The sequence below is a fragment of the Phyllostomus hastatus genome, unplaced genomic scaffold, assembly GCF_019186645.2.
Source record: "Phyllostomus hastatus isolate PE091 unplaced genomic scaffold, TTU_PhHast_1.1 phas_contig_137, whole genome shotgun sequence".
NCBI classification, from domain to species: domain Eukaryota; kingdom Metazoa; phylum Chordata; class Mammalia; order Chiroptera; family Phyllostomidae; genus Phyllostomus; species Phyllostomus hastatus.
Genome location: NW_025333583.1, coordinates 16,366,918 through 16,382,016, shown reverse-complemented (window position 1 = coordinate 16,382,016; position 15,099 = coordinate 16,366,918). Strand labels below are relative to the sequence as shown.

Here is a 15,099-nt window from a genome sequence, read left to right as displayed (position 1 = left end):
AGTGGGAGTGGAGGCAGGGATATCAGGAGCTCAGTTTTGGACACATTAATAGGCGTCCCAAGGACACTTCAACCTTTGAACTTAGCTTCCCTCCAGTGAACTCCCTAGAAAGACTGCTCTCCCTGGGGTAACAGCAGAAGGCATGGAAGGGGAATCCTGGTAAATCAGGTGACATTTATGGGGACTCCTCTAAGAGCTTAGCAAGATGCTAAATTTTCCTTGAAGGAAGAAGCAGCAATGAAACTCTCCCAACACACACGCACACTCACTTTTTTCTGGTAATCACCAGGATAAATAATGTTAATAAAAACAGCAATCTTTTGATAGATGTTTCTCATCATTCGGCAAAGCTGGTATGTCATTGAGAAGTAATGCTGGATATAAGTATTTCAAATAAAATGTGAAACCAAAGACAGGAAGGTGGTTTAGAAGGTAGAAGAATGACATTTCATATTCTCTTGAGACTCCCAATTAAGCTGTTAAGTTGCTTCAGAACCATCGAAGCCAAGTGGGACCAATGCTTCACCCACATCGACACAATTCTGCTCTGAGCAACTGGGAGAATAGGCTTAAGGTTGCCTATTAGCCACAACTAGGATTGGAGAAAATCTAATTTTAAATTTATATCATAATAGAAACTTTGGACTCACTAGGCAACCCAAGTCCCCAAATCACATTTTGATAGAGAATAGGAAATGCTCAGGCACCCACATTAATTTCTAGAATGTCTTTCCCTGGATTGGATGATTGCACTTTACTCAGAAGAGAAAAGATGACTTAAATCAAGATTTCTGAAAAGCTGGTCCAAACAGCTGGTATCAGTCTGGTGAAGTTTTTAGCAGTGCAAGGTAAAATGAGGGGAAAAAAAAGAGTAGTAGAATACATTTAAATATATTTGACTTTTTAAAAAGCTGTTCAATTTCTGAGGTTGTTTGCCTAAATGTATTTTTAGTGTTACTATGTTCTTTTATGAAATGATAGTGAGAAACAGGTGGTCATGTTTAAGTTTGTTTTGGCTATAGACATATATAAGATAGCCCTATAGATAGCTACACATTTTTGTTTTAAATGAACAGGTCTGTGAAATGCAAAGGCCTGGTAAACACTGACTAGAGAAAATGAACTCGCGAGTGCTAAGCCAGCCATCACGCCTTCCCCTCCAAGGCTGCCTGCGCTGGCAGGGCGCACAGGGTGCCCGTGTCAGCCTTCCCACCTTCCTGCTTGTGGGATAGTACCGTGTGCCACCTCCCCACTCTCCTCCACACTCTCCTAATGACCTCAATCAAGACTTCAGGAGAATTCCAAGTAATTCCTCTTTTTTTTAAAGATTTTATTTATTTATTTTTAGACAGAGGGGAAGGAAGGGAGAAAGAGAGGGAGAGAAACAACAATGTGTGGTTGCCTCTCATGCGCCCCCCACTGGGGACCTGGCCCTCAACCCAGGTATGTGCCCTAGACTAAAAATCAAACCAGTGACCCTCTGATTCACAGGTTGGCACTCAACCACTGAGCCACACCAGCCAGGGCCCAGGTAGTTCCTCTAAAGAGTCTGGAGACCTCTGGACATCACCATCACCAATAACAAGCGTGCCTGGGAAAGCAGCAGCGATCTGAGTGGTGGGAAACCAGTAGGCCCACTGCTTACTAGCTCTGTCACCTCAGGCAAGTCACACGGCATCTCAAAGTGACAGTTCTTTCTCTTCTCCCTAAATACCCTCTGCCCTAGCCATAAGGGCTGTTGTAAAGAACAAATAACATATTTACAGGAAAGTATTTCTTAATTGAGAAAATCATCATTATCTTACACAGGCACAGGCACCAACATAAACAAATGAAATAGGCCGGGGGTAAGAAAAACGGCAGCGATGAGTTTAATACCGACTGCCGCTGTGTCTCAGGAGACGACAGGGCACGGAAACTAAGGCAGAGTAGAGTATCTAGTGTCTCCAGCTGATGTCTGCTCTCCGGGAATGAGGGAAGCCTGGCAGAACCAGAGCGTCTGATTTCCTAAGAGCAACCAGAGGGCTAGCCTCATGTTGTATGTTCACGAAAACTCCTGATTATTTAATGTTTGCCACCATGTCAACAATTTAAAAAACCTGGTGTGGCCGTCTCCGACAGGCCCCACCAAACACGTCTGAGGGCCAGACCTGGCCCCGGGGCGCTCATTTGTGACTTCTGATCCACACACGTGTCCCACTGCTCGCTCCGAGCTCAGTGGGAGACCCAGGGCTGCGGCCTCTGCCCGCTCTTCTCGGGGGCCTTCCCAAAGGCTCCCCAAGGGCTGCTGATCCTGATGTCCTGCCGGTGCTAAGGTTTTCCACCGAGTTCTCCGTGCACCTTCACGTGTGGACACTGTAAATAATTCCTCTCGTGAAAAGCTAGCTAGGCCTTGAACCAGTCCCGCGGGGTTGCCATCTGGGAGGCCTCAGAAACAGTGAGTTGTCAGCACTGTAAACATTTTAGACTTCGGGGCAGACACTGACTTTTTCTAAACTAATCACCTCTGCCAGTCAAGATCTGCCGCAGGAGTTCAAGAACAAGGCGTTCATTTAACAACAATAACAAAAACAGTGAGGATGAAAACTGGACGGCCATCCTAATGAAAGGCCTAAAAGCAAACTGTGACTTCCCTAATAAGGCGACGACCACGGTTGGCTCCCTGGCGGTAGAGCGCCGATACAATTAATCAGTCTGTTTTCAGTTTTCTCACGACAGCAATATTAACAGTTTGCTTTATTCTGTTTATACGGTGCTGACAAGTCTTCAGCATGTTGGGCCTACTTGCTGGAGATTAATGGCTGCTCTTCCACTGAGGTAAAACCCAGGCAAGAAGAGAATGCCTTTTACAACTAGATAAGAACTGGACTTTCTTTACTCTTTTCTGTTCCCCTACTGCCTATCAAGTTCCCTCTCTTTTAATTTCTATCAGGGATGTCTAAAATCAGTAGTGTCCAGCAGTTTCTCCTCACTGTTCAAACTCCCCCACTTCTGTTGTGTCCGCCGGTGAAACAAAGGGAAGGTGGGATGTTGCTTTTGGGGAAGCTTATCATCTCTGAACATAAATTCTGTTTGAAAAAGTCGGATTCCATATGAAAGTGAAAGATAGGAAGGAGATGACCTCGGGGGACAGGATATTAGCATATTAGGTGGGCAACGGTTCTCCTTTGTATTTATGGTTATTTTGGTAGATAGTGAATTGATACCAAGTATGGCCCAGCTGCAAGAAGTACGGACACATCCCAGAAAATCTCTTAGTTGTCTTTCACTAAATAGTCATATTTCAAAACAAATCAAAAAGACTTCAAAAAACTCAAGAAGACCGGCCTCCCCCTCTAGGCACCCCCACCAAAAGCTGTACAAAGAATGCTTGTTACTGTTGTGTTTTGCTCTGTGCCAGATTGGAAAGACATAGTAACCTCAAGCCTGTAAGTACAGAGAAGGTAAAATAACAATATTAATTATTTGTGTGTGAAGTGCAAGATAATTCGAGAGGGCAGACAGAGCAATAGGATGAACTAGAACTGGGCAGACCTTGAATTGCATACTTTAGTCATTTATCTCACTTGAAGGGTCGATTGGAGCAGGGAGCACCTCAGTGAGACGGATGCGACAGAAGGTGTGACATCCTGAATCGGGGTGCTGTGCCGGATGTGAGCAGGAAAGGAAAGACTTCAGACTTACCCCAGAAACAGAACCAACTAAATCTTTTTCTGACTGATTAGGTTTATTCTTCAGTTCATTTGTTCATTCAACAACTATTTTTAAGGTTTTCATATGGGTCATACACTGCACTAAGTAACATAGGGAAGTAAGAAAAAGAATTTGAAGATGACTCCTGCCTCAAAACTGGGCTCCTAGCCACTGTTCAGTGGTCAAAAGTGACACCGCAACGGCCATTCCCCCAACCCTCCTTCCGTCCATCTACCCATTCGGCACTGACGAAGCATCTACCTTGTGCCAGGACCGCACTACGTAATGGTCATGAACAAGGCCAGAGAAGAAAAATCGAGGGAAAGAAAAAAAATACTGTCTTCATTCTGGGGAGTACAGCCTTTTCATTCTCGGGAGTAGAGCCTTGGGAGCATCTTCTTTCTAAAACTCCCATTCCTTTCCCTGTGGTCTGGCCATAGGCACAGTCCATGGTAGTGAGCCACAGGCTGTTGGAACAGCATAGGTATTCTTCGTCATCCATAGGAAGGCAGGATCTCCTGTTTAATTTCTAAATGTGTGCCCTGTGTGGCATACTCAACCAAAGTAAAACATGATATCAGAAAAGCATCTAACGTAATTCCCATGTGCAGATTTTAATATTGTCTAAACAGACAGGCACAAGAAAAGCCAGCTTTGAGGAAAGCCAAAAGGTACTGAAAATAATAGAACAAACATACTTTGAATGTTAAAAGTCTTGGTTGGTAAATTAGTTTGAGACATAATTCTATTGCCCTTCAGGGAAAGCCCTGATATTTTTAAATTAAGATTTGCCTAGACTTTATAAGAATAAATCCTGACCACTTTCTAGTGCTTTCTAAAAAAAACAAAACTAGGTAATAGAATGACTACCTCTGAGAAGTATTTCAATTTATGGCAGCTGCCTTTTCATTATTATTTTATGAGAGCTTGTCTAGATATTATGTATTCTTCACTACCTACATTTAATTCTTTTCAAAATGTCTTCTTCAGATGCCTGAGGTTATGTCAACGTCTTGGGATCTAATTGGATCTCGAAGAGCAAACTATCACTTGTAATACTTTCCAAAGGTTGTTATGCACGTAGATGCACCTCCAAGACCCATGACTAATGTATGCTTTTGGTCATTTCTGTTAAAACAGAAAAAATTAGAAGGTATTTTTAGAGACTTATGAACACCATCAACAATTATGTCAAGTATAAGCTAGTCTGTATATGCCAAGAGTGAGAATTTAAATGCCAATAAAATCTAACTGTAAAAGAAGGAATTTGATGAGAGCAGGCACATTTCACTTCAATTTGATGTTGAGGACCTGAGCCTGGTGTGGACTTGCGCATTCTGTGAGCTCTGAGACAACAGAGCCATAAGAAAGCGCCTGGGCCTGTGCATTTCAATCCCAGCTCTCCCGCCTGCATCACTTACCAAGCGTCTTTCTCTGTGGAAAATAGGAGTTGAATAACCACCTACTTACATCCCACTGAGAAATGTTTTTAAGTTATGAAATATTTCAAACATGCTCGGTTTTACTGGTGATAAATAGGAACTGAAATGGGGAAAAGTGTAAGACACCGCAGAAGTGGTCCATGAAGACACTGCCACAGTCATCATTTCAAGTTCCCCTCTTGGTAAGAGAAGTCATCACCACCCTGGGAACTCGATCGTTGGGTTAACATCCTGCACTGATGCTGAGATATTGTTTTCATTTTGCTTGGCTCAACCTGATAGAGGACCTTGGAGGAAATGTCAAAGATGAGCCCAGAGGGAGAACCACAGAATTCGAGACGGTCTGCGTTGGCAAGGCCCTTGGAGATCGTCTAACCACCCTCCCAGGGCAGGAAAGAAAAACAAACTGGAGCCATCTGACATTTATGACTCTTACCTGCGGCGCAGATCCTCGGCCACGGCTGCCCGGCAGCTGAACAAATAGGCTCGCAGAGATTTCAGCCGCTGCCGCAGCCGCACCACAGCGGCCAGGGGCTCGGCGTGTAGGTACAGCATGGGGTTTTCCTGCTGGATGTCGATCAGGGGCTCTTCGTACACGTACTCCAGAAACTCTTTGGCCTGCTTAGACACCTACAAAGTAAACGTCCTCAGTCAGTTCTGGTGTGCCATCCAGCCGCCCATACCTCCTCAGACTAAGAGCCACAGCTTTAATATCACAGCCAAATGAAAAAGCCCATTTAACTAAGTATAAGTTTTGGCTTCTCTTTCTCTCTTCTAGAAACTCAACTGGTAAAAGTAACCTTGGCATTGAAAGGAACTCACTAATTCTGTTTCAGGATTACATGATTACATGAATCTACACATGTGATAAAATGACACAATTACACAGCCGTACTATACTAATGTCAATTTTCTGTTCTTTTACAATATTATGCTTTAGTTATTTAAGATGCAACCAATGGGGATAACTAGGTGAAAGGGATACAGGACAACTCTGTACTACCTAGGCAACTTTCTGTGACTGTTTAATTATTTCAAAATAAAAAGTAAAAAAATAAATAAAAAAGGAATTAAGACTGTAATTTTAAAAATACATACATGTATATGCATTTATATCTATGTATATCCTATAATGCTTTTTATAAGTAGCCACTTTCAAAAAATAGGTAAACCATATATACATTATAAAATTCAAAAGGAATAAAAGAATATTTCAAAAAATAAAAAAATATATGCAGAATAGTTTCAGTGCAATGCAGGCTCAAACACACACTTCAGTGAGCAGAAAGGAGTCTTTCTGATTAGAACAACTTTGAATTTGGGCTAACTCTGGCCAACATATTCATCCAAGTCTATCTCCACTTCTGCTAGTAAATGATGAAAGTTGATTGTAAAATGTCTCTGTCATCAGTAGAAATAAAGGGTAGAAACATAATGCATCCAAGAGACAGGGAGTTGCTTAAATAATGCATAACACACAGATAATCTGTGGGAATCTGTACATTCCAATTCACTGAGACATGGATTCACTAGTGATACACAGAGTTGGCTCAGGTTCTATTTATGGAAGGTGAAATCCCTTCAAGTTTCCACCAAAACCTCTCATGTACTGGGAATAAGGCTGGAATTCATCACAAAACAAACAACTTCGCTTATTAAAAAGCACTAAAAATGGAAAATGCACTATGTTTCACACTCTAGGCTAGAAGCTTATTAATGAAATTAAATAGGATACAGTCCCTACCTTCAAGGGACTCACTGTTCAGTACAACAGACAAATATTTAAAACAAAATATATGGGTAGCACATAGCCTGTCATCTTCCACCAAAGAAATATGGATGAGGCCCATTGGTAGCTTAAAGTGGGGAGAAATAATTATTCTGGCAGAAGGCAGCCAGGAGCTAGGGCAGGCCTGGCAGAGCAGGTGACATTGGCTCCAGGCCTGGAAAGAGAAGTAGAAGTTCACTTGGTGGGTAGGGATGGGACACAGGAGAGTACAATAAGCAGACACAGCCATGAAAACCCAAGATAACTAAATGTATGGCTACTATATATTGATTGAAAACATGTTTATGAAATTCAATACTATCTTTCATTGTAAAGCTCATATTAAAGTTTGCTCTTTACAGAGATGCAACATATGCATCAACTCTTTTTTCTAATAAAAGTATCATTTATTCCTTAAAAGCAATTATTCTGAGGTAGCTGCTGTATTGTGTAATCCTCTGGGGTCCTGCACAGTTATGGAGTTAAGGTTAATGAAGTTTACAGTCTCTGTAACTCCAGCCCACAAACAAGCACCTAGAGTTAGCCAAAACCTTCGACTATGTTACTAGGCTGGAAACAACAATTGACAGACCTAAATAACACCACACTTCGAGGCACAGAGCCGTGGGCACATGCCAGACACCGCAGCGAGCATCAGGCAGGCAGTGGGAGACGAAACAGGTATGGCCCTGTCCTCACACAGCTCGCAGTTCAGTGGGGAAAGGCAGAATCGGGTTCAAACACATTTTTTAAAATCATGGTTAAATATTTGCCATATTTAAATATCTTAAACGAGGAAAAAAAGCAAATGGTGTTCTGGAAAATGAAGTACAATCCACTTGAAACTGTTGCTGAAAAATGATGTATTGTACAATTCAATTAGTCGTTCTGGCTCTATTGAGCAGTGTTTACACTGAGTCAGGGCCCTGCTGCGTTAGGTTAACAATGCTACCTTTTAGTAGGTGAACAGGAGGACAAAGGGCACTGGCCAGTCTTCCAGGCCTTAAAAGGCTTCTCTCTTCAGGTGGCACTTAAGCCCGAAAGGGAGGGAAAAAAAAAGTCTTTTACAGAGACAGTAAAAGCAGTAAGACAAATGGGACAGCAGCTACTGACATCAGCATTCATAAACTGAAATTGCTAAAAACAAAAACAGAGCTAGTTTCAATAAGGTCTGAGGCACTATTTCACGAGGTTATTAACTAGGTTAAGAATACAGAGCGCATTGTGGCCGTGGCTGCCCGAGGAGGGGAGCAAGTCCCCGCCCCGCGGAGCCACCTGGGGCAGCGAGGCTGAGCAAGTGCTCCTTTTTGAGAGTGAGTCATTTGCCGGTGAGGAAATGCTTGCAAGAACTCAAAAGTTGGCGTGAAATGCCATTTTTTGCCAAATAGAGCACTTTCCCCTCTAAGTTCCAATGGCTCTCCACACTGGTATGAGGATTCCACTTTCAAACTCAACCGTCATCTAACAGCTTTTTAAAAAAGAAAATGTTTCGAATTATATATAGTCACCCAGGGAAGGAAGCCAATGACATTCTTAGGTGATAAAGTTTATATGACAGTATGTTTCTTTCTAGTTAACATAAATATTATGTGATTTATATGTAAACGCTGACTATATTTCACCTAAGAGCTGAGAGCTACTGTCCCACTCCCTGCCAACCAAACGCATGGAGAACGTACAAGGCCGGGGCGCTGCTTCTGACGCATGTGAAAACTCGGCCCACAGGTGCGGATGGGTGAGCCCAATACTCTTCCTTTGTAAAAGATGTTTACAGGGTCAACATAGTTCACTTACCTATTGACCTATTAGTACTTTACTAGATAATGCTTAATGCTTATTATTAATAATATAAATGAAATTCTACCCATTGCTCTTCTACCTTGTAACAGAATAGTTTGAGCTGTAAGAACTCAAACCTGTGACTGCGTTGCAGTTTGTGAACTGGTCCTGCCTTCGCAGCCCTGAGTCTCCGTGAGCTGAGCGAGTGCAGGGGGAGGACGCCCGGGGGCGACAGGTGTCCTCCCCACCCCACACCCCTAAGGCACTGCAGCAAGCAGCACCACGAGGTCATAATTAGCTCGAAATTAATAATGACCAAACCTGCTACATACACATATGTATTTATAAATAAACACACACCATTTAATTTGAACATTAAGCATCCTTTGTACATAGAATTACTATTCTGGTGACAGCTACCCCTTAAAAACAGAGGGCTCCAGTGGTGTTCAGGTTCACACGATTCTGAGAGGGAGGTTGTAGAAGAGTGCGCTAGTACATTCCCCCACAAAAAGAGCCCTGGGTGCTAATGCGATGGGGCAAAGGGAATGTTTAACCACAGACAGCAAGTTGGAGACGATGTGGCAGTGGCGGCAGCCGTGAGGACTTCAGTTTTTGTTAAAGGAGGAAAGTGTATCAGAATAAAACAGATAAGAACACACTCTAAGGATAGCAAGGATTGGTACAGATGATCTAGTTCAGTTTTTCTCAGCCTGTGTTCCAAGGAATACTAATCCTGCAAAAAAGAAGTTCTGAGGTCCCATAAAAAATATGCCACACGTCACATTTTTCTCTTGATGACTCAAGTGCAGCAAGTTGGCATGTTAAAGCCCTGGGACATCGTGTATTAGAGAAAAGCCACTCCCCCCCAGCCACTTCCCAAACCTACCTGACTGCAGGCAAGGCAGCTGTTTAATGTGGTACAGGCTGTATGGGGGTGGGGCGCGTGGAGGGAGGTGAAATCCAGCCTGGGCTCCACTACCAACAGGAGGAAGGGGTGTCTTTGTCTAATTCGGTTCATCCTCTTGCCAAGCTGTGAGCTCCCAGGACTGTGTTCTCCTGGAGGGGCCCTGTTCAGACTATACAGCTGACCTCCCTGTGGCCCAACTGTGGGACCCCCTTTCTGAGTAACTACTGTTAGCATGCACGCAGCTTGTTAATGTTCCAGGGACCACACTTTGAGAAATGCTGACCTGATGTAAAAAAGAAAATTGAGTCCAGAGAGCTTAGGTGACTTATTGTGGCAGATTTAGAACCAAAACTTCGATCTCTGGATACTCTGTGTTTTTTAGTACTGTTTACATTCACAGTTTTCTATTTTTCCATAATTCTACCATAAACTATCTCCTCTTCACTCTTTAAAAGAGAAAGGGTATCCTTCCTCCCCCCTGCAGACAAACAGCAAGCTAGTGGGCTACGGACAGACTAACCTAATATAACTAGGCGATACACTGGCATGCAGGTTCCCACTTGATTTTAACTCTAAAACAAACACTAAAGTCCAGTCACACTTGATTGATCTAGAAGTCTCTTAGTTGTGTATTCATTTGCTGTCTCTCTGCCTCAGGAGAAACGCTCGAGGCAGAGACTGTGCACCAATGCCTGGAATGCTGAGCACAGTCTCTGTTCAATAAATGCTTGTTGAGCAAATAGACGAGAACTTCACAATACTCTGGCTGTGACTTTGAACCACACACCATTACCTTAAACACACTCCTCACAGCCCGGTTATTTGTTACTAAGCTCACAACTTATTCAGAGGTAACAAAGCAGAAAAGGGAAAGGACCCAAGAGGCGGCACAGTGACAAGAGGCGTGGCGGCTGATGCCCTGGTACGGAGGGAGGAAAGGCACCTGCAAGGAGACACGGGGAAAAGGACAGCGTGCAAGCCCGGCCGCGGGCAGTTGGGCAACATCCCTCCCTCTGTGCGGAGGTGCGCACCTGCATCTCGAAAATTATCTGCAGGGTGCCTCACTCAGAAATGAGGGAACTTATATTCAAAGTGATGTATAAATCTACTTACTGAATCGCTGTCTATAAGAGCAAAAGACTGGGAAAACCTCAATGTCCATCAGAACCCCCTCCAAAGGTCAGGCTGGATACACTGGTGAGTTTGCATGTGTAAAATTCATGATGGAATCCGGAGTGGCTGTATATTTTTCTAAAAAGCCCCAGGAGGAGTCTGATGCTCTAAATGGAAGCTGCCCAAGAGGAGCCCCTACACTGCATCGCCTGTTGCCACATCTACGTAACAATCAGACGTGTGTGATCCGCTTGCCCGAGGGAGGAAGAACAGAGTGGGCAGGAGAAAGAGGTGAGAGGGAGATTGTCTATGTGTATATGCTCTTTGTACTTTCTGAATCTTGAAACTTCTGGAAGTATAGTCAAAATAGAAGAATAAAAGTATACCAGCACAAGGCAATGTCTTTACAGCAAAACAGCCTCTCATACCACATTCATGCACGTTGAAGTTTTCCATCACAGGACAGAACAATGTAATTCTACATAATTGTAATTCTGAGGCATTGAAAAACAGTAATTTCTAATACATATTTTCTTAAACAATATATGGAGCTAAGTGACAGTTAAAATTTATAAAATAATAAAAATAGTATTACATTACTGCAAATTTGGAGAATAAAAATTGAAAAAGGAAAAAAAAAATGATCACCCATTATCTTACCACAGTCAAATAACCACTTATTGCTTTGGCATAAGGTTTTCTTCCAGCATTTTTTCCCATCTCTGAAAAGCCATGGCGAAAGCCTTAATGAAATCAATCCCAACCACAATACTTCTTGGTCCTGTTAAAACAGGCACTGCGGGCTAATGGAGGAGGAATCAGGAGATCTTAAGTTTAATTACAATTTGTTCTCAAAATCTCCAAATGGCTCTGAACAAGTGGTTTTCCCCCTCGGCGAACGGCTCTCCAGCTCTGCAAGGGCAACAGCGTCCGCCTCGAATACCTCTCAAGATAATAGAGACAGGAAATGGTTTATGTAACATGGAAAACCCCTAGCTAAATGGAATGTGAATATTCAGGCTAGGATACAAAAATATTTTTTAAAAGCACAATGAAGGGGCACTATTAGGGAGAGTTGAGGCTAAGTCCGAGTTTCTCACCACCTCTTTGTCATGCTTGGTATTTTCAAATGATGGTGTGGGGGGGTATCTTTTGTCAAAGAGAATTTCATTAGAAAATGGCTATAGAATTTGAGGATAGGGTTTAGCTGCTGGGTAATCCTGGAGCTCAATTCAATTTGCAGGATGTACACCGGAAAATAGATGAAATCCTGCTTTAAAAATAATTAGGATTATTATTACCCCAGAGGACAGACAAGGAAACGCTTAAGATGACAGATTTCATCCTGCTCTGCGAAACCATTTTTTCACTCCTTTAAATGGATAGGCAAGCCAGTCACGTACTTGCTATTAGGGACAGCAGGCAGATCTCATGGAAAGATGTCTGGTTTGGGAAACTGATAGGTCTGAATTGATCCTCACAATTAGGAACATTAAGTTAAATCCTGCGTTTGAGCAAAGACAGACAGACACTGCACTAAATGGAATATACTGCAGTTACCTAATGCCCGTGAGAGATGATCCAGATAAAATCGACCGGCTCTGTTTTTGCTTTAAAATCTGCTCTCGTCCGCTGACATCCCAAGAAGGAGTGGTCTGACAAAGGAGATTTTCCTCACGTGCAACCCGGATGAATTGGGGTACCCAATATCTCCCATTAGTTACTATCCTCTCAGAATCAGACCCTGCCATCGGAATGACCACCACGGCAAAATGCTTGCCACGTAAAAGACCCCCGTGTCAGTGATGGCTAAACTGATGGTGAACGCTGAGGGTGGCCTCTACAGCTCACTGTGGACAGAGACCTGATTGCTTCCTTCATTTCACGTCTTCATAAACTGTGCCCCAATTTCTCATTTCCCTCACTCAGTGACACCTTTTCTGCTTTAGCTCCCCTGATTGGCATATATACTGCTGGCAGGTGCCACCAGCCTAAGCCCTCAATGATTACGGGGCTGGGACTGCCTCACTCACATGCTCTTACACACCTCTCATAGCTGTCAAAGCCCCGCTCCAAGCAGATTAATCTAAACTGTCTAAGCCAAATCCAACTGGTGTTCTTTCCCTCTAAATACGTTTTTATCTAATACACACATGGCAAATATATTTATAGCCTTATTCAGAGTGTCAAGTACAAGATGCAGAGGAGAGGATGATAACTCTGCATGGCAGAGGGGAAGGAAAGAATCAGGAGAGGAAATGGGGTTTCAGCTGGGTTTAGGATGTGCCATTCAGAACGAGGGCAAGAGGAAGAGAGAGGTGTGAAATGGCGTGGCAGGACGGGGAAAGAGCAGGAGTGTGCCCTTACTGAGGAGACTCATGGGGGCGGGGACGTAGTGGATGAAGGGGCTTGAAAGGCAGGGACTAAAGATCACAAAGATCTTTATGCCAAGCTAAGAGATTTGTGTTTACCTTAGGTACAAATAGGGTAAAAGCTGGCATTAACTGAGCACTTACTATATACCATGCACTGCAGTAGGTGCTTTCTGTCAAACATTTATTTAAGCAAAGAGCAATCTTATGAAATAGGTACTATTATTATCTTCACTTTGAATGTGAAGAAACTGAGACTGAGGAGGGAATGAAATTTACCCAAGGTGAGTTTAGGACTTTTTTTGAACAAATTTTTGGGGGGCAAATTAGAACTTCTTTGAAATATTACTGGTGCAAATTTTAACTTTTTTGGAATATTGCTAGGGCAAGACTTGAAGGCAGGAAGCACAGATAGAAAGCTACTGACTTCCTCCACATGAGTGAGTGATGCTGAGGATTCAAGTTCGTGTGCTAGAGCCGTGGGTACAGTGCACAGTATGACCTCAAGAGCTAAAGTTCTGCAGTTGACTTCTGCTAGCTGATTAGGCAGACCAGGGGTTCTCCCAGCCCCGGCAGTGCTGAATGGTGGGGCCATGTGCACTTGGGGTGGGGGGGGGCATTAGGTGAGGGTCAGAAAGCCCACTTGGGGTATACTGAGGTTGAGCACCCACAGGACGTGTAGGTATTCATATTCATATCTCACAGCTTCAGTTTTCTCCTGAAGGAGGCAAGGTCATAAACCCAGGATTAGGATGAGGCATCTTGAAGACAGTGAAGATGTGGATGGGTATTGAGGAGGAAAGGAGACGGCGCTGCCCAGGGATGTGAGCCAACTGATCACTCACAATTTCCGTGTTCGTTTACGACTTCAGAGATTACAGGTGGGTCACAGCTGTAGTCCCCTTTCCACCTACCTTGCTCCCAGGTGATATAGCTACATGAAAACAAGTCTCAGACATCTAGTAGCAAGGAGGTGAACAAACCAATTATACAGCCTGTTTTTGTTCATAGCACCTGCATGGAAGGGTCATTCAAAACGGATGTGACAATATTCAGGCAGAAGGATCAGAAGAGCTCCAGTCAGATCAGGTAACAAAGTTCTCTATTGTGTGGCAGGCACAAGACCAAAAAAGAATCCTAAGCCTGAAGTACCACTCCATCGCGGGGTTAGATTCCTCACCTTGCCAACGTCTGGTTCCTGGTTTCTGCAAGAGTGGAAATGCTGTACAATGTAGCTAACCAGTCCACAGATCTCGAAGACAACTAGGTTGAAAACTAAAGTTGAGATGCCCATTAGGCAATTAATTCCACAGATCTCACTTTCAAGAGCAAAACTGAAGCTGGAGAGAAAAGTGGGAATCATCAGCACTCGAGTCCTGGCAGTTCCAACCACAGAAGGGAGGGAGATAACGCAAGACAGTAGAAAGTGGGAAAAGGTCTTACGGCTTTTGTGAGACTACCTAGTCAAGTGTGCTTCACATTCTTACGCACGGGATGGCATGTGAACAGACTGCCGTTAGGAAGGGGACCGGCTGCTGGCCTACCTACCTTGTATTTCGAAGTGTCCCAGTTGTGGACTATGCGTGCCGGGATGAGGAAGCTGTCGTCCACGTGGCAGCTGCTGCAGTAATACCAGCCGCTATAGTTGCACACCTTGGCCTTCCCGTTGGAAAGGCCTATGGATCGCTGGCATCCTGTTCAAGCAAACACAGAAGTCTGTGATTATTGTACTGTACAGCACAGGACCAGACTATACAACCCTCAGTTTAAACAAAGTTCCGCAACAGGAAAGAAATCGCAGAGAATCCACATATAGATAAGTGTGTCCTCCCTCCTCGCCCAGCAGCTTCCATTGGTCCCGTTTCTGGCCTCTCCTGACTGCAGCTCTTCAGCATGCAGCTGCCACCGGTCGGTCTCCCCACAAGCCCACTTTTGTCTCCTCGCTGCCCTCCTCAGACACTCTACGTCCACAAGGCACTCTGTTGGGGCTTCTCATAGAGGACGTCACATGGGCCACACATC

At 43.8% G+C, this 15,099-nt stretch overlaps 1 protein-coding gene and 1 long non-coding RNA gene across 6 annotated transcripts in view; one reads left to right on the top strand and one right to left on the bottom strand.

Annotated features, from left to right (window-relative positions):
- Positions 1-15,099, bottom strand: part of PLEKHM3 (pleckstrin homology domain containing M3) — a 171,636-nt gene that overhangs the window by 92,828 nt on the left and 63,709 nt on the right. For 4 of the 5 annotated variants that reach the window (XM_045852135.1, XM_045852139.1, XM_045852150.1 and 1 more), the window contains exons 4-5: positions 14,626-14,771; positions 5,572-5,765 (exon numbers count right to left, since the gene is read on the bottom strand). In XM_045852135.1, coding sequence (XP_045708091.1) covers positions 5,572-5,765; positions 14,626-14,771 — 340 coding nt within the window. Of the gene's footprint in view, positions 1-4,500; positions 4,822-5,571; positions 5,766-14,625; positions 14,772-15,099 lie in introns of those variants that run through there. The other variant, XM_045852156.1, reaches the window with a different exon arrangement.
- LOC123827721 lies at positions 10,857-14,532 on the top strand. Its single transcript, XR_006787337.1, has 3 exons — positions 10,857-10,996; positions 13,802-13,958; positions 14,089-14,532. It is a non-coding gene; the product is annotated as an uncharacterized LOC123827721 (long non-coding RNA).